The following is an 18588-nucleotide window of genomic DNA, read 5'->3' as shown; positions in this document are numbered from 1 at the left end:
AAGCATACTATTTTTTATTTTTTGTATGTTTCTTCTTTTACACCACAACTAACATTTTTTATGTTCACATAGATATATGGAACGAGATGGAACAAGAAAATTTGGAACTCAAAAAAAATTTTTAAACAAATGTTCAAAATTACCTTTACATACAATTGGGAAAAAGTAAAATACTTTATGTAAAAAACAAACTGGCTTTGAATGCCAGAATAATGAGTTTAGACTTTATATTACAGAAAATTCCAGGATTCTCCACACAATGAAACTCAAAGGCAAGGCTAAAAAAAACAAATCAAAATTCTAGGCAGAAAACAACTGAGTATTAGGAAATAAAATCCAAGGGAGGAAGATTAAAGGTAAATGTATGAAAGCAGAAATTTATAGGAACAATTAAGTTACTACCCTACTGTTTTCCTTTTTCACAGAAAATAGCCCCAATCTAGCTAAAACTAGGGCCTGGCATAACATTCTCTTAAAGAAATCTCCATGGACTTCATCATACTTCTTTATAACAAGAAAATTAGAGTAGATTTTCAAAGAAATATATTATTTCATTGTTTGCAAGGGAAGGGCAAATGTAATTAATGGCAATGGAAGATTCCAAGGGTGCTGCTGATTTCTGCACTGGCTGTGAGCTGCAGGAAAAAGATGCTTTGATAAACTTAATTGGATGATTTCCTGGTTTCTGATGAACAAAAGAAGTCAGGAGCAACAGAGTTTGCTTGACTACATAGAAGCTAATGGAAAGCTGGCTGTTTGAGTAGGGCTTTTGTTCTCTGTCCTTTTAAGAGAGCTATTAGTGACACATTTATGTTGGAGTGAGAGGCAAAGGACTGGAGCAGGGCATGAGGAAGTTTCCAGGTCGTAATGACCAAAAAGTTATATCACGTCTCTTGTTGCCTGGACAGGCTTAGCAATATAAGGAAAGGGGCACTAGATTTGAATTCAGGAGGTTCCAGATTTGAGCTTGGAGAGGTAACTTCAGTATTTCCATCAATAAACAAAAATTAAGCACTTTCTAAGTTACCTGGCATTGAGCTAAGCTATAGAGATACAAGGACAAAAGTGAAACTCTGCCTTCAGATAGTTTGCAATCTGATGGGGAAGACAGATATATATATATATATAAAACATGGGTACGAGACAGCTTTGGGAGGGAATGCACTGATGGTGAGGGGATCAGGAAAGGCTTCTTAGAGGCACGTGAGGAGAGAAGATATAGACTGCAGAAAGAAGCCATCTCTATCATTTAATGAAGGTGTTGTGGAGCAAAGATGGTAGTTGTAAAGTTTTAAAGACATTTTTAGTTCTAATAGCAGAACCCAGAAGAGCATGCTGACATAATAGAAAAAGTACTCTGGAGTCAAGAGGCCATGAGTTCAAATCCCCCTTCTAATCCTTGCTACATCTGTGTTCTTTGGACAGTTTTCTTGGACCTCACTTTCCTCATTTGTTAAATTTGTTAGATTTATAAAATCTCTTCCATCTCTAAAACATGATTCTTCCTATCTATTTTTTATTCTGTTCCAAATTATGTTCACTTAACTTAGATATATGAGTTGGGGTGGGTAGGAGAGAACATGAGAATTAGGGAAATACAATTTCAACTTAAGCCCTGAGCCTTGAACACAATGTATTGGCAGAAAGAACCTGGTGTCCTTTAGTGTAGAAACAGGAGAGATAGTCTAACTTGCCTGAAGATTAAATAATTTTTTGATCTTTAATAACATTTTATTTTTTTCAATTACATGTAAAGATAATTTTCAACATTTATCTTTATAAGATTTTGAGCTCAAATTTTTTCCTTCTCTCCTCCAATCCCCCATGGACAGCAAGCAGTCACATACACACATATATATAAAATCATATGAATCATATTTCCACCTCAATCCCATTGTGAAAGAAGATTCGGAACAAAAGAAGAAAGCCATGGGAAAGTAAACAAAAAACAAAAAAGTAAAAATCATATGCTTCAAGCTATATTCAGGCTCCATAGTTCTTTCTGGATGTGGATAGAATTTTCTAAAATGAGCCTTTTGGAAGTGTGTTGGATCATTGTGTTGCTGAGAAGAGCTAAGTTAATCATAGCTGATCATCTCACAATGTTGCTGTTACTGTGTATGATGTTCTCTTGGTTCTGCTCACTTCACTAAACATCAATTTATGCTAAGTCCTGATGAAACAAATTAAAACTCAAAAAAACAGACTTTTGTATTATTTTCTACCAAAGGATAGGATATCCTGACAGAATTGCCCTTTAAAAAACAAAACAAAGTGTGATCCACTGTTAGAAGGATATTATAATGAAGCATGAACTGAATATGTTTTGACAAAACATCATTTAATGGCAGTCCTGAGCCCCATCTCTTTCTCCACTGGCTTTAGTTTGTCACTGAATGAGTTTTTGTGCTTGCCCTAAATCTACTAGTGTCTATCTACTCTGGTAAAATGACCTGACCTTCAACATCCCTCCCCAACTCTTTCTACTAGCCCCTCTCCTGAATCCCTTTGGCATTGGGATGCTCATTGACTTCCTAGATTTTGACCACAGAATGTCCCTCTGACTACTATTTATCATTTCTAATCCTGCATCAGACACTGGGCTCCCTGCCAGAAAGAAGGAGCTTCTGATGGTTTTCTGATAGAATGAACCTTTGCCTAATTGATACCATTAACAGACCATGACAACCAAACCAACTCTTTCATTATTTATAATTTACATCTGGATAGAAGGTTACACTTCTATTTAAAACTATGCTTCTCTTCACAAAAGTGGCACAATAGGTAAAAACGTTGGGGGTCAAGAAGAACTAAGTTCAAATACTATCTCAAACACCTACTAGTTTTGTGATCCTAGGCAAGTAACTCACTTTTTAACTCTCTTTCCTCATCTATAAAATGGGGATCATAAAAGTATCTATTACAAGGTTATTGTGAGGACCAGTAAGATTTGTAAAGTGATAGCACCCGGCTCAAGTAGGTACTAAATAAATGCTTGTTTCCTTCTTTTCCTTCCCTTTTCCTGAGGATATACTAGGCAGTCTGATCTAAAACCCAACATTCTTTATCGATAGTTTATATTATCTGGCATAGCATTCTACTGGAGGAATTATCCTGAGATTGAATGATATAATTTAGATTTCTGTTCCAAATATACACTTTGAATTTTGAAGATTCACAAATCATTTGGTTTTGCTTTTTTTTTTTTTTTTTTTTTTTTTACTAAAACTCTCAGTGATTCAGGAGTCTTCAATGAACAGAAATGTACTAGGCAAGGGAAAGGGTGCAACAAAAGTCTCTCTTGAGATTTATACTACACACTGCAGTCAGAATATCTACCTTTTCAAAACATTGCTCTTATAATGTAACTAGCTCCATTAAAAACCTCCAGACATTCCCCACTGCTAGCAGGGAAAATCCAAAGAACTCTTCTTCCCAGAATTCAAGGTGCTGGAGGAAGCTAGGTGGAGCAGTAAATAGAGCACCAGCCCTGAAGTCATGAGGAGCTGAGTTCAAATCTGAACTCAGACACTTAACACTTCCTAGTTGTGTGAGGAAGGAAAGAACGAAGGAAGGGAGGGAGAGAGGGAGCCATTTCCAGGTCCTTTTACAAATAAGGAAACTAAGGCAAACAGGGTAAATGTGACTTACTTGTCTAAGATCACATAGCTAATAAGTTTCTAGGTCTAGATTTGAACTCAGAAAAATATCTTTCTGACTTTGGGTCCAGTACTCTGTGTACTATGATACTACTTAGCTGTCCTGGGGATACAAAGAAAAAGAAATAATCCCTACTTTCACCGAATCCAAAACCCTCATTTTGCAAACAGGGCTCAGAAAAGCTAAGTGACTTGCAGGTGCTATAAGTGGTGTTCAATTCAAACTTCCCAATGCACCATATCACCTTTTCCTCATATAGAAATATTATTTTTATTATTATTAAGAAATTTGAAAGAAAAAGGATTACTTCTAGCCAAAATGGATTATATTCCTCAATAATAGAAAAGGTGGCAGCTGAGCTCTTCCTTGATTGAAAAGGATTCCAAATGGTAATAGTGAAATGGAATGAAAAAAACATAGATTAAAAGCTTACTATAGGCTAGGGATAGTGCTAAATATTAGGGACAAAGACAAAAAATCAAGACTGTGATTTGCTTGGACTGTAATACAGAGTGTGAAAGAGAGGAATATGAGATAAAACTGGAAATATAGGCTTGAGACAAATTATGGAAGGCCTTGAAAGCCCAAACTAAAGAGTTTGTATGTTAAAGAGTAGACAATAAATATGGAGAGACATGACTAGACCTGCTCCTTAGAAATAGTACTTTGGCAGGAGTATAAAGTTGTACTGGGTAAGGGAGATATTAGAGACAAGGAAACCAGTTAGGAAGCTATTAAAATCCTCTAGACAAGAAGTCGTTGTACCAGTGACATCATGAAGCATCTTGTGTGTGAATTGAATTGAAGTGAAAGAATTAATGCAAAGTTGTCATCAATCTAGTGGCAAGACAAAGGTTAGAGGACTGGGTAAAGACCCCAGATGGGGATAATTTTGGCATCCTTAATGTTCAACCAAATTTTAAACATCCCAGGGCCCCTGCTTCAGCCACCTCCACATTTGTTGGCACAAACTGTTGTCATCAACCCTCTCTGCTGGGTAAAATCCCCACAAGCTTGAAGTAGACATTCCTCTAACAGGTTTAAAACCTGCTGGTTATCCTGGTTTAGCTCGTCTGCTGAGATGGTTTTACTGGGGTCTGGCCACTGTATATACTACAGCTTCTTGGAGTCACAGGTGAGAGCTGGATGAAGGCAGACTTCAAAGGTGGATGAGGAACCTTAGAAAAGACTCCTCAAACCCTCACAGCAGAGTGTGAGTCCTCCATGAATACCCTATATACCTCCAACAAGAAGAAATGAGGTCTAATAGATGGTGGCGACAAGATGGGCAGCTGGGAGACATGTTGAAGATTTAGGACCCGATTAGAAGTGGAAGTTAGAGGGAAAAAAGACAGGGAGAATGCTGGTGCTGTAAATGTAAACACAGTTTTGAAAGGGAAATAACTTTGATTTGATATAATGGTGGTATATGATTTGCAATTGGTCTGAGGACAGAAAAGAAACCAGTGGCCAATGAGCCCAATATGGAGGGAAAAAAGTAGGATCAAAGCAAGAGACAGGGATATTCCAAATGATAATGGTGAAATGGAATGAAAAAACATAGATTAAATGGTTTTTAATTTAAATGGTTTTAAATTAACAGAAGCCAAGGAAGCAGAAAATGTTAATATGGGGGTGGTCACTTTACCCATGCATATGTACTGTCAAAAAAAAACCTTATAATTATGAAATAAAAAAATTAATAAAAAAAATTTAAAACATAAAAAAAGAAAATGATTAAAAGAAAAGGGACAGTCAGTGATACAAAAATTTTGCAAGTTAAATTTGGAACTTAGAAGGGATAAGATAAGGTATGTAGTTGAGGGAGTTATACATGGCAAGAATAAAGATTAATTCATTTACTGGAATTGAAAGGATAGAAAAGTTAGAGGGGAAATGTCTGGAGCAATTTTGAGATAGGGAAGATTTGGGGGAGCTAGAATTGGATTATCTTAAGCTGGTCCTTTGTTGCCAAAGTTGCTTAAGGGATCTTAAAGGACGTTAGGAGAGATGACTTAAAGTAGCTTCTATAGGCAATGTGATAAGAAGTAAAAAAAAAAAAAAAAAAAAAAAAAGGAAATGAAAAAAAGACCATATAGCAGTGGACCCATTTATTGCTGAAAAGAATATAACTATAGTAGACCTGATCAGCATACATTTGTGATTTTTCCCAGAAACACTCAATGGCTTAGGAAGAAAAGTAAACAGGGTAGACCACTATCAGGACAAGGAAAGCAAAAATAAGTGAGCCTGGACAAAACGAAAGCACCAATAGAGAAAGTACAAGGAAGCCAGATCAATCTATAAAGCAGTTAATGAGACAGAAACACAGATTGAAAAAGAAATAAGAAGTAAATTTTCCTTCCAGGAACCAAGGAATGAAAGGGGTAAGAGAAATAGGGGTGAAGGCAGGAGTACCATAAGAGCCCTCGTTAAGTAGGTGGCCTTGAAATTCAGGAAATTTAGTTTCTCCACTATAGGAAAATTCTTATAATCTTAGGTTGTAGCTAGTCAAGACAACGGGATACTTTCTGATCTGATTTTTCTTGTGTAGAATAATAAATGTGGATATATGTTGTACATGTTTAGCTTATTTTGGATTACTTGATGTCTAAGGGAGTGGGAAGGAAGGGAGAAAAATTTGGAACATAAGGTTTTGCAAGGATGAATGCTGAAAACTATCTTTGCATGTATTTTAAAAATTAAAAGTTATTATTTAAAAGTTAAAAAAAAAAAAAAGAAACCTTGGGAATAGATGCAGATGAATCAAGTGAAGATGGTAGGTGGGTTAGGTTAACTATTAGGAAGGATACCAAACAGGCCAAAAAGAATAGCAGATCCTTATAAAAATTAGAGAGCCATACAGAGAACATTAAGAAACATGGGAAAGGCCATGTATAAGAAAAACAAGCAAGGGTGAAAAAAGAGGGCAAAAGACGAGACATTCACTTGGGAAATGAGGGGAAAGGGTAAAATGCTAGAAAGCAGTCAGGAGTTTATCTGCATTTCTGAGGAAAAAAAAGAAATGTTTTTCATAAACTACAAAATGGAAGCAGAATATGGAGGAAAATGGATTTGTTACGGTAATTCCCCCTACTCACACATCCTCTAGCACCACCCTTTTACAAACGTCTCTGTTGAGTGACCCTCATTTAAATGAGCTTTGCAGAAATTGCTCATTTTTAATGAATTAAAGATTTGTGGCAATATTTTGTTGAGCAAATCTATCAGCACCATTTTTCAACATGTACTCAACATTTTGTCTCTGGGTTGCATTTTGATAATTTCAATATTTCTAAATTTTCATTATTATTATATCTGTTTTGGTGATCTTCATTGTTATTCTTACAATTGTTTTGGCATGCCACAAATCACTATAAGACAGAGGACTTGATTAATAAATGTTTTATATGTATTGTGATTGCTCCACTCATTTGCCATTCTTGGTCTCTCTCTCCCTATTCTTGGGCCTTCTTTATTCCCCAAGACACAACTTTATTGAAATTTGGCCAATTAATAACCTTACAATGGCTTCTAAGAGTTCAAATGAAAGAGTCCATTAATGAGGCAAAATTCAATGTTGTCTTATTTGAAGAAATTGACACAGCCACCCCGACTTTAAGCAACCACACCCTATCAGCCAACAGCCAATAACATTGAGGCAAAACTTTCCACCAGCAAGATCAGAATTTGCTGAAGGTTCAGATAATGATTAATATTTTTAACAATAAAAATTTTTTAAATTAAGGTATGTGTTTTTTTAGATATAAAACTACCATACACTTAATGTCTACAGTATAATGTAGAAATAATTTTATATGTACTGGGAAACAAAAAAATTTGTGTACCTCGCTTTATTGCTATATTCACTTTATTGAGGGGGTCGGGAACTAAACCTGGAATATCTCTTAGATATGACTGTCCAATGAATCTCCCTTAGCACATATGCCCTGGTTTGCATGTGTTGAAAATCATCTTTAAATCTTTTACACATTGGTTTTTATCTTGCATTCCTAAAGATTGTAAGTTCCCTAAGGGTTCATTCATCCTTACTTCTGTCAGAGGCACTCAGAACTGAGCAGAAGACATCCCTTTAAGGAGGAAAGGGACCAGGGCAGCTAACCCAGGTATAAGGCCATCAGAGGTCATCATTTGTCTCTCTTAGCCTTTTCCAGGCTGAGGTCAGAAGCTAAAGTCTATCTTAGGAGTTTGAGGGGATGAGTGATGAAAGTACCCGAGGACCAAAGCAAAAGCATTTACATATATGCAGAGCCATAAAGAGGCCTCCTTGGCTGCCATATTCTTGGTATTGTCAAATTTGACAATAGTACCTCCATATGGTTAAATAAACAAGAAATGGGAGTCTATTCCTCCTGAGCTAAGCTTCCACCACACTGTGCAAAGAATGGTGGGGAAGGGGGACATTAATATGAATAGGGTGAGTCCTCCTTCTTTTGATCTCCAACAATCATGGGGCCTAGATTTAGGAAGGTCATTTTCTGTATGTGAGTTTAGTTGGATTCCCTTAGATTAATAAATGACTTCTTCCTGGTCTGGTAATAGGAGGTCATATCACCCTTGAAGCTGAGCCCACGACTAGGCTGGGAAACCTGACTTGACTAGAAATAATAAGCGTCATCCAGTTCTAATAGATTGTTTACTCCTAACCTTGTTCTCTTTGTTTATAGTTGGCCATGGGACAACAATAGTCTGGAGTCTCTTTATCTTACATTTCCCTTCTATTGATGGAAGAGCAGCAGAAGAGCAAACCTCTTTGTGAATTGAGGTAGAAAAATACTTGTCCTGTGAGTACAGAAACAAAAGTACCTGTGTGTGTGGGTTTCTTTCTCACTTTATTTGTTGACAAATCCTTATGAACTCATGTCCTAGCAGAACCTATTGAGTCCAGAACAAATATGGAATATTTATAAGATTATGTGTTCAGGTTTATTATTAATGATGTTCCTTTTATTCTACAGAAATAATTTTTGATAGGTTTGTATGTCATTTAGTAAAGTATTTATAATCTGATAGTTCTCATTAAACTTCATGCTTTCTCAAGCAAAACTATGGGTAGCAAGGAGGTATAGTGGACAGAATGTTGGTTCTGGAGTTGGGCCTTTTTTTCCTGAATTCAAATTTCAGATACTGACATTGTATAATCTCAAGTAAGTTATTTCACCCTGTTTGCCTCAGTTTCCTCATCTGTAAAACAAGCTGGAGAAGGGAATGGCAAACCATTCCAGTATCTTTGTCAAGAAAATCCCAAATGGAGTTACTAAGAAAGAGTCTTATATGATTTGAGCTAGAACGTGTATGTGTGTGTGTGTGTGTGTGTGTGTGTGTGTGTGTGTGTGTGTGTGTGTGTGTGTTTATATATGTGTGTAATTTTGTGGAGTTCAGCTTTTCTGGAATTATATATCCAAGGATTGAAAATCCCAAGAGTCCTGGGTCTAGGATACATGGCAATTTGTTGAGACTGGGGGTTGGTTATCCCTCTTCTATCAAGCTCTATCACAAACCAACATCCAGAAAGGTAAAAGAGGTGCCTGAGGGAGTTTGGAAATACCAGAGAAAAGTTGGGATCCAGTAAGGAATTAAAGTAACAAAGTCTTCCCCAAAAAAAGACCTACACAGTGCAAGATCAAAGACAGACTATCTAACTCAACAGCCAAGGGCAACTCCTTTCTTCCACCTGCAGGTGTGAGCTGCCCTTCTGGAATGGCAACTGTTATTTCAGATGGTCTGTGGCTCTGTCACTTGCCACACTGGCCTGGGAACCCATTAAGTGTAACCTGCCTGAAATAATAAATGCCTTCTTCTCAGATCACAATGCAATAAAAGCTACATTCAGTAAGAAGTTAGGGGTAAATAGACCAAAAAATAATTGCAAACTGAATAATCTCATCTTAAAGAATGACTGGGTGAAACAGCAAATTATAGAAACAATTAATAATTTCACCCAAGATAATGACAATGATGAGACATCATACCAAAATCTGTGGGATGCAGCTAAAGCAGTAATAAAAGGAAATTTTATATCTTTAGAGGCTTATTTGAACAAAATAGAGAAAGAAAAGATTAATGAATTGGGCCTGCAACTTAAAAAGCTAGAAAAAGACCAAATTAAAAACCCCCAACCAAAAATTAAACTTGAAATACAAAAATTAAAAGGAGAAATCAATAATATTGAAAGTAAAAAAACTATTGAATTAATAAATAAAACCAAGAGTTGGTTTTATGAAAAAGCCAATAAAATAGATAAAATAAAAACCATATGATCATCTCAATAGATGCAGAAAAAGCATTTGATAAAATTCAACATCCATTCCTACTAAAAACGCTTGAGAGTATAGGAATAAATGGACTATTCCTTAGAATAATCAGGAGCATATATTTACGACTGTCAGTAAGCATAATATGCAATAGAGATAAACTGGAACCTTTGCCAGTAAGATCAGGAGTGAAACAAGGTTGCGCACTATCACCATTACTATTCAATATAGTACTAGAAACGCTAGCCTCGGCAATAAGAGCCGAGAAAGAGATTCAAGGAATTAGAGTAGGAAATGAGGAAATCAAACTATCACTCTTTGCAGATGACATGATGGTATACTTAGAAAACCCCAAAGACTCTGCTAAAAGGCTATTAGAAATAATTCAGAATTTTAGCAAAGTTACAGGATACAAAATAAATCCACATAAATCCTCAGCATTTTTATATATCACCAACAAAATGCAACAGCAAGAGATACAAAGAGAAATTCCATTCCAAACAAATGTTGAGAGTATCAAATATTTGGGAATCCATCTACCAAAGAATAGTCAGGAATTATATGAGCAAAATTACAAAACACTTGCCACAAAAATAAAGTCAGATTTAAATAATTGGAAAGACATGCAGTGCTCTTGGATAGGCCGAGCGAATATAATAAAGATGACAATACTCCCCAAACTAATCTATTTATTTAGTGCTATACCAATCAGACTCCCAAGAAACTATTTTAATGACCTAGAAAAAATAACAACAAAATTCATATGGAAGAATAAAAGGTCGAGAATTGCAAGGGAACTAATGAAAAAAAAAGTCAGATGAAGGTGGTCTAAGTGTACCTGATCTAAAGCTATATTATATAGCAGCAGTCACCAAAACCATTTGGTATTGGCTAAGAAATAGACCAGTTGATCAGTGAAACAGATTAGGTACAAAGAACAAAAAAGGGTACATCTATAGCAATCTAGTCTTTGACAAACCCAAAGATACCAACATTAGGGATAAAAATTCATTATTTGAAAAAAACTGTTGGGAAAACTGGAAATTAGTATGGCAGAAATTAGATATGGATCCACACTTAACACCATATACCAAGATAAGATCAAAATGGGTCCATGATTTAGGCATAAAGAATGAGATAATAAATAGATTAGAGGAACAGAGAATAGTCTACCTCTCAGACTTGTGGAGGAGGAAGGAATTTATGACCAGAGGAGAACTAGAGATCATTATTGATCACAAAATAGAAGATTTTGATTACATCAAACTAAAAAGTTTCTGTACAAACAATACTAATGCAAACAAGATTAGAAGGGAAGTAACAAATTGGGAAAATATTTTTAAAGTTAAAAGTTCTGATAATTTCCAAAATATATAGAGAACTGACCCTAATTTATAAGAAATCAAACCATTCTCCAATTGATAAATGGTCAAAGGATATGAACAGACAATTCTCAGATGATGAAATTGAAATTATATCCACTCATATGAAAGTGTTCCAAATAACTACTGATCAGAGAAATGCAAATTAAGACAACTCTGAGATACCACTACACACCTGTCAGATTGGCTAAGATGACAGGAACAAATAATGAGGGGATGTGGGAAAACTGGGACACTAATACATTGTTGATGGAGTTGTGAAAGAATCCAGCCATTCTGGAGAGCAATTTGGAACTATGCCCAAAAAGTTATCAAACTGTGCATACCCTTTGGCCCAGCATTGCTGTTATTTGGCTTATATCCCAAAGAAGTACTGAGGAGGGGAAAGGGCCCTGTATGTGCCAAAATGTTTGTGGCAGCTCTTTTCGTAGTGGCTAGAAACTGGAAGATGAATGGATGTCCATCAATTGGAGAATGGTTGGGTAAATTATGGTATATGAATGTTATGGAATATTATTGCTCTGTAAGAAATGACCAACCGGAGGAATACAGAGAGGCTTGGAGAGACTTACATCAACTGATGCTGAGTGAAATGAATAGAACCAGAAGATCGTTGTACACTTCAATGCTGTATGAAGAGGTATTCTGATGGAAGTGGATATCTTCAACATAAAGAAGATCTAACTCACTTCCAGTTGATCAATGATGGACAGAAACCACTACACCCAGAGAAGGAACACTGGGAAGTGAATGTAAATTGTTAGCACTACTGTCTATCTACCCAGGTTACTTATACCTTCAGAATCTAATACTTAACATGGCAACAAGAAAATGGTATTTGCACACATATATTGTATCTAGGTTATATTGTAACACATGTAAAATGTATGGGATTGCCTGTCATCAAGGGGAGGAAGTAGAGGGAGGGAGGGGATAATTTGGAAAAATGAATACAAGGGATAATGTTATAAAAAAAATTACTCATGCATATATACTGTCAAAAAAATTTATAAATAAAATTTAAAAAATAAATTAATTAATTAAAAAAAAAAGTGTAACCTGCCTGCAATTTTGGATTTTTCTCTCTGAACCTATTTCTTTGGCTTTCTTGAGTCAGGCTAGTCCACCTCTTCTCACCTACCAATTTGTTCTTTGTATCATAATCTGGCATTAATTCTTTTCCATTGCAAGTTGAAGCAAATCCAATTTGCCAAGCATTTATTAAGCACTTGCTGTGTGCCAGCCATTGTGCTCCCCTCTGGAAAATACCAAATGAAAAATAGTCCCTTCCTTGGAGGAGTGGTCCAGACTAGAAAATATAAAGAGGATCATTTCCCAAACTAACCCAAACTAACCTGGCCAGAAAATATTTTAAGACTTAAAATATATTACTGATGACCAATCTACATATTACATACTATATCCAAATCTCCTGGAATTTGTTTATATTTCTTATATAGTTTTCCTTTTTCTTTTTTCCCCCAATGATGAGGGAGGAAATGAGAAGGTAAGAAAAGAAAGCAAGAAAAGAGAGGGAGGAGGGGGAGGGAAAGGGAAAGGGAAAGGGAGGAGAAAGAGAGGGAGAGAGGAAAAGAAAATAAAATAGAATTTTAAAAAATACAAATTAAATTAAAATGACATTGGAATCTATTGATGTTGGTCTGGAAAGATCTGGGGATAGAGAACATACCAAAATGAAAATGGCCTTGGAGAAATTTTGATACAGTATAAAGAAATTTAAGAATATTTTCACACTCATAAATCACTGAATGCAATATTTTTGCTACAAAAATACTTTCATCTCTTTGGGTCTTTTACCCAATACCTTAGTTGTGTCAGGTGGCTGTGAAATATGGGTAAGGATAAGGAGCAGATAAAAAACACTTTTTTACCTACGACCCTCAAAGACCCCTGGTCACCCTTCTATTCCTAGGGTAATGAATATATCAACAAAGTATCTCAAATCCCATTCTACAATCCACCCTATATCTATATTATGCAAATCTTGGTCCCTCATTCAAGGAATATGCAATAAGATTAATCAATCTTTGTGGAAATAAATACAAATTTCAAATTGATTCAATATTATTAAAATCTATGCCTTTGAATTCTTCTAGTTCAAGGTCTCTTTCCAACTAGACCAGAGCTTTATGGAAGGCAGTGATACTGCCAAGCGTCTTGTTGGACAAGAAACAGGTACTCAATAAATGTTCCCTGATGCTAATGATCCTCTTAGGATCTTTGTCCCTGAGCCAGATTTCCCTTCCAGTCTGTTTGAAATACTTTCCTTTAAGCATCAAAACTTCTTCCCACTTTTTTTATAGACCAGGAAATTCCTGAGGCAAAATCTTTGGGTCCCATTTTGAAATTCTCATCCATTTGGTTGCAAGAGCTACTAATAGGGCAGGTAAAAATAAAGCCAACTACTCTTGGCAGGGAGAGAAGGTAAAAGGGGAAAAAGAAAAAGAGCCCCATAGGTCTGCAGTAATTAATTAGTTGATTCAATTATATTTAATTAAAATGCTCAGAGCAAAAACTAACTTCCTCTGCCCAATATTTACCATTACTCATAGTTATTCTTTGTGATTCCAGCTCCTGCAGGCACTCAAAGCAAAAAAATCAAGTTTTAAAGCAACCTATCTGATTATTTTGATATTTTTAGTTTCAGGTTCAGGCTACACTCCTCAATTTACTGCAGATGGCTGTCTGTAGGGCAATGGAATAACAGACTTTGGGAAGAGAAATGGCTGCTCCATCTCCCAACTTCTCATCACAAACTCACTTCTTCACTGGAGGAGAAACACTGGCCTCCCTTGCTGCCACATCCCACAGGGAAGAAGACAACTACTTTGTTTTTTCTCCTAATTTCCCCCAAGGTCTTCTCTGACCCAGATTTAAGCCTTCAAATTCATACTCCAAATAGCATCTCTGAGTCATTGATGAGTTACATGAATTCAGGTAATTTTGCTGCTGTTCAATCATTTTCGTCATGTCGAACCCTTTGTGGCCCCATTTGGAGTTTTCTTGGCAAAGTGGTTTGCCATTTGCTTCTCCAGCTCATTTTACAGATGAGGAAACTGAGGTAAATGGGATTAGGTGACTCGCCCATTGTTACACAGCTAGTAAGTGTCTGAGGCTGGATTGGTCTTGAAGATGATGAGAGCCTTCCTGACTCCAAACCCAGCATTCTATCCACTGTGCCATCTAACAATGAGAAAGGAAAAGGAGGAGAGTGTAAAGAAAGAAAAGAAAAGGAGAGAGGGGGACAGGGAATGGGAAAGGAAGGGGGACAAGAGCAGTTTAGGAAAAAAAGATACAGAGGCAAGGAGATTAGAACCTTGCCAGCTAGACTAGAACCTCAAAGTTGGGTCCAGTAATTTTGCCTCAAGGAATTTCCTAGGCCTACAAATAAGCTGGAAAAAAATAAGGAGTATTTTGAGAAACTCAAAGGAAGCATTTGTTTGAGTTTTTATAACAGTAGAATTGATTTTTTAAATTTAATATAATTTAGAACTCAATACACAAAATCTGAGCATTTCCATCATTACAGATAGCAGTGGGATGCTCCAATTAAAGAAATTTAGCATTTGGGGATGTCTGAGCACCAGACTTGAACAATTATCTACAACACAAATATCCTGCAAAATGAAATGCCATTATAGCAAGACAGAAAAACCAGGGTTTAACAAATGACAAATCCTTGAAAGGTTTCAATCATTCATCTTCATTTAATTTTCATTAAATATTATATACAGAATTATTTATGAGCATTGAACAAAACTTCTCTTGAAAAATTATTTCAATTAAGTGTAAATGCTCAAAAAGTCAGGAGATGGGGGAATTCGAAGTGAAAAGAGAAGAAAATAAATGAAAAAGAGAGAAAGTCAAAGAAATGCAGTAGGAAGGAGGGGAAGAAACAGGAAGAAGGGGAGATAGAAATTGAATATTTGTCCTTCTTTCTTGAAAAGGACCATGTCATCAGGGAAGGGATGCCATGCAAATGAGTTGGATTTATGGGAGGCTGGGCTGTGCAGTTACCAGTCTCACTTTCTCCTCCAGACCCACATGGGTTCAGTGACAAGATATAGATCAGGATGACTAGAGGAGAAGGGAGGGCGAGAAAGACAGAGAAGGAAGGAATGTATGAGAAAAAAAAGAGAATAAAGGTCATAGCAAAGGACAAGAAAAAAAATATTCAAATCTGGGCCATTTCAGAATCAACTTTTAGTTTTCCATGATAATGAGGGCAGAGCTATCTTAATTAAATCACCCCTGCAGATAATAACCACATTTCATATTCAATACCACTTTTAAATTTTCTCTCATGTCCAGGACCATTAATAGAGGGAATATAATCAAAAGGATGAATGTGATTGGATTTTGACCATTCTGCTGCTAATAAATGGCCCCAAAACAGATATAAGTGACTAGAGGAAGGAAAAAGAATACCAAGTCTGGATAACCTATCACCTGAATCCTCAGCTCCTGGCCAGGCAGAGGCAGATGAGCAGCATCTGGAGGGGGCTTCCAATAGCCGTAAGAGCAGAGGATGGGACTGATACTTGAGTGTCCACATAGATCTCTCCCTCAGTCCAACAGGGAAACACACAAGCTGAGAATGAGATGGTCTTACCTTACGGGAAGCATGTTTTTCCGAGCTTTCCAGGTCTCCATCTAAGAATGGCATGGCAAAAGAACTAAGGTCCTAGAACAAGAAAAAAGAAAATATCTGTTATTAACAGCAGCAATCAAGCCTTTATCTGGCTTCTTTTCTGGAGGACAGTAAAGGGTTGTAGGAGTATTCACTGAGTTCTGCATGACCTACTACCATCCAGAATTTCCTCTTCCCCCAACAAACAGAGATCACATTCAACAAGCTGTAGGTTATTTATCCAATAACAATGCACTAAAGAGAGGAAGATCTCGAGATATCCAGAAGGACAAAACTATAGGGTTTGGGGTATAATGGGCTCTGAGGGATACCGAGTGGAAGCAAGGGATGATTTAATTGTTTACAACCTCAGGGAACTATATGAGTTTTTAACCCAACTCTCCTCACTTTTCAAAACAAAAACAAAAACAAAAACAAACAAAAAAACCAAACAATTTTAAAGAAGTTAAGTGACTTATCTGAGGCAGAGACAGAATAGAGATGGAAGCCCAGAGATGTTTTGCCCTCAAATCTAAAATTCATCCCAATACATCTTGATGTTTGAAGTGAGAAAAATAACAGGAATGGGATGATTTTGTCAAGAATCACACTCTCCTACTAGTACTCAGACCACTCAGCACAACCTCAGCACACCCCCGACACAAAGGTGATTAGGGAAGGAACAAAATAGCCAAAATGCAAAGAAAAGAGAAGAAAAAGTGAGAAAACATAAGAAAAGGGGGAAATGGAAGAGAAGGAGATCAAAAAGGAAAGAAGCTGAGGAGAGGACTGAAATGGATGGATAGAAATAGTCTTCCGGTATATTCTGGAGTTACTGAAAGAGAGATGGGTTTAGACATTAAAAAAAAAAAAAAAAAAAAAGCTCTGACACAAGAAGGCATCCCAGATACTTGTTCACTTTTCTGGTGAGGTCTTGGATTAGAAACCTGCAAGAAGAGGGGAAAGAAAGGCAAGGCTGAGAAGGACAACAGAGTATAGAGGGAGATATGAGATTTGTCTACATAGAATGAAGCAAAGTGGGAAAGTATGATGTTACTGACACAGCAAATACCCGAATAAGGATGTTTTCTCTACCAAAGTGGGTTAACATCTTCTATGAAATGTACAATTTTAGCAGAGGCTTTTCACCTGAGATTTCTGAAGTTCTGGATACAATACTGGGCCTGAAGTCAGGAAGGTTCATATTCTCAAGTTCAAATCCAGCCTCAGACACTAGCTATGTGAACTTGGGCCTTAGTTTATTTGCCTCAGTTTCCCCTCATGTATAAAATGAGCTGGAGAAGAAAATGTCAAACCACTCCAATATCTTTGCCAAGAAAACCCCAAATGGGTCATACATGACTGAAAAACAACAACAAAAAGCAGGAAAATTTAGGTCAAAAGTGGAGCACTAGATTGAGTATAGGGTCTGAGGTCAGGAAAACATACGTTGAAATCTAGTCTTTTTGACACTACTGGTTGAATGACCCTGGAAAAAAAGTTAATGTATCTTAAGCAACTCCCTGGGGCTTAGCTACTCTATCAGTCATAGGTTGTGGAGGGGGTTCCCACATTATGAGGAATGTAACCAGAGATTCACACAAGTAACCAGGAGTGTTCTTTCAGTAGGTTGGGTATTCCCAACTGGAATTGTCAACTTCTTAAGAGCAGAGAACCTGGCTTCCCTTTTTCTAGCACCCCCCACCTTCATCCTGATTTCATATAAGCTTTGTCTGTTCCCCCCTTCCCTCTCCCAGGGTAGAGCAAATTGTATAAGACTTTCCAGTCTTATTTCCAGGAAATGGAAGTTTCAAGGCTAAAATTCAAATAAGGAAGAGATAGAAATTATACATCCACAGCCCTTCGTTGGTGCATGTTGAGCACACTCTGCCAGGTTTCCAATATAATCAAAATAGCTGTAATATGTAGAATGCTTTAAAGTTTGCAAAGCACTTGACAAATCAGATCCTCCCAACAAACCTGAGTGATAGGTGCTATTATTATTCAGATGAGAAAACTGAGGTTGGATTTTAAATCAGGTTTTCCTGATTTTAAATCCAGGATGCTATGGACTGTTGTATCACTTAGCTGCATCCCTTTTTATTTATTCATTTTACCCTTACCAAAGCGCTTTCTTTTTTCTTATGATGGCCTTGTGGTGCAATTAGGGCAGAGCTTATTAGCCCCATTTTATAGATGAAGAAACTGAGGTCTCAATAAATAGTAAGTGTGGTTTGGACTTAAATTGTAACTTTTCCAATCCCAGATTCTCTGATTCTGCGTGTGTCATGAGAATCTAGGAAAGCAACAAGAGTAGGGATTTATTCATTTTCTAACCATTAGAGAGTGAGTTTTTTAGAGATATACTCCCTTTACTTATCCCTAAAGGAATGCAAACTTTCCTGAGAGCAGAGATTGTTCCATTTCCGTCTCTGATCTCCCAGCACCCAGCATCATACCTGGCCCTTAAAAAATGCTTGTCAACTGACTGATTACCAGGACATTGTACACAATTCAGGTAGAACATAGACTGAGATGACCTCTGAAATCCTGGGATTCTGTGTTTTGCCTAGGATCACATAAAGCAGTGACAAAATTGGAGACTCTATTCCCGGTTCAG

The 18588-nt window shown here is 36.7% G+C and overlaps 1 protein-coding gene across 3 annotated transcripts in view; it reads right to left on the bottom strand.

The window, feature by feature from the left end:
• The window catches only part of PRKAG2 (protein kinase AMP-activated non-catalytic subunit gamma 2), a 409151-nt gene that overhangs the window by 246870 nt on the left and 143693 nt on the right, over nt 1–18588 (bottom strand). For all 3 annotated transcript variants that reach the window (XM_074267439.1, XM_074267441.1, XM_074267440.1), the window contains exon 2: nt 15951–16022. In XM_074267439.1, coding sequence (XP_074123540.1) covers nt 15951–16022 — 72 coding nt within the window. The remainder of the gene's footprint in view (nt 1–15950; nt 16023–18588) is intronic.

Source organism: Sminthopsis crassicaudata, chromosome 5, assembly GCF_048593235.1.
Source record: "Sminthopsis crassicaudata isolate SCR6 chromosome 5, ASM4859323v1, whole genome shotgun sequence".
Lineage (NCBI taxonomy): Eukaryota > Metazoa > Chordata > Mammalia > Dasyuromorphia > Dasyuridae > Sminthopsis > Sminthopsis crassicaudata.
The sequence above is the reverse complement of the archived record's forward strand: the minus strand, read 5'-3'. Positions and strand labels throughout refer to the sequence as shown.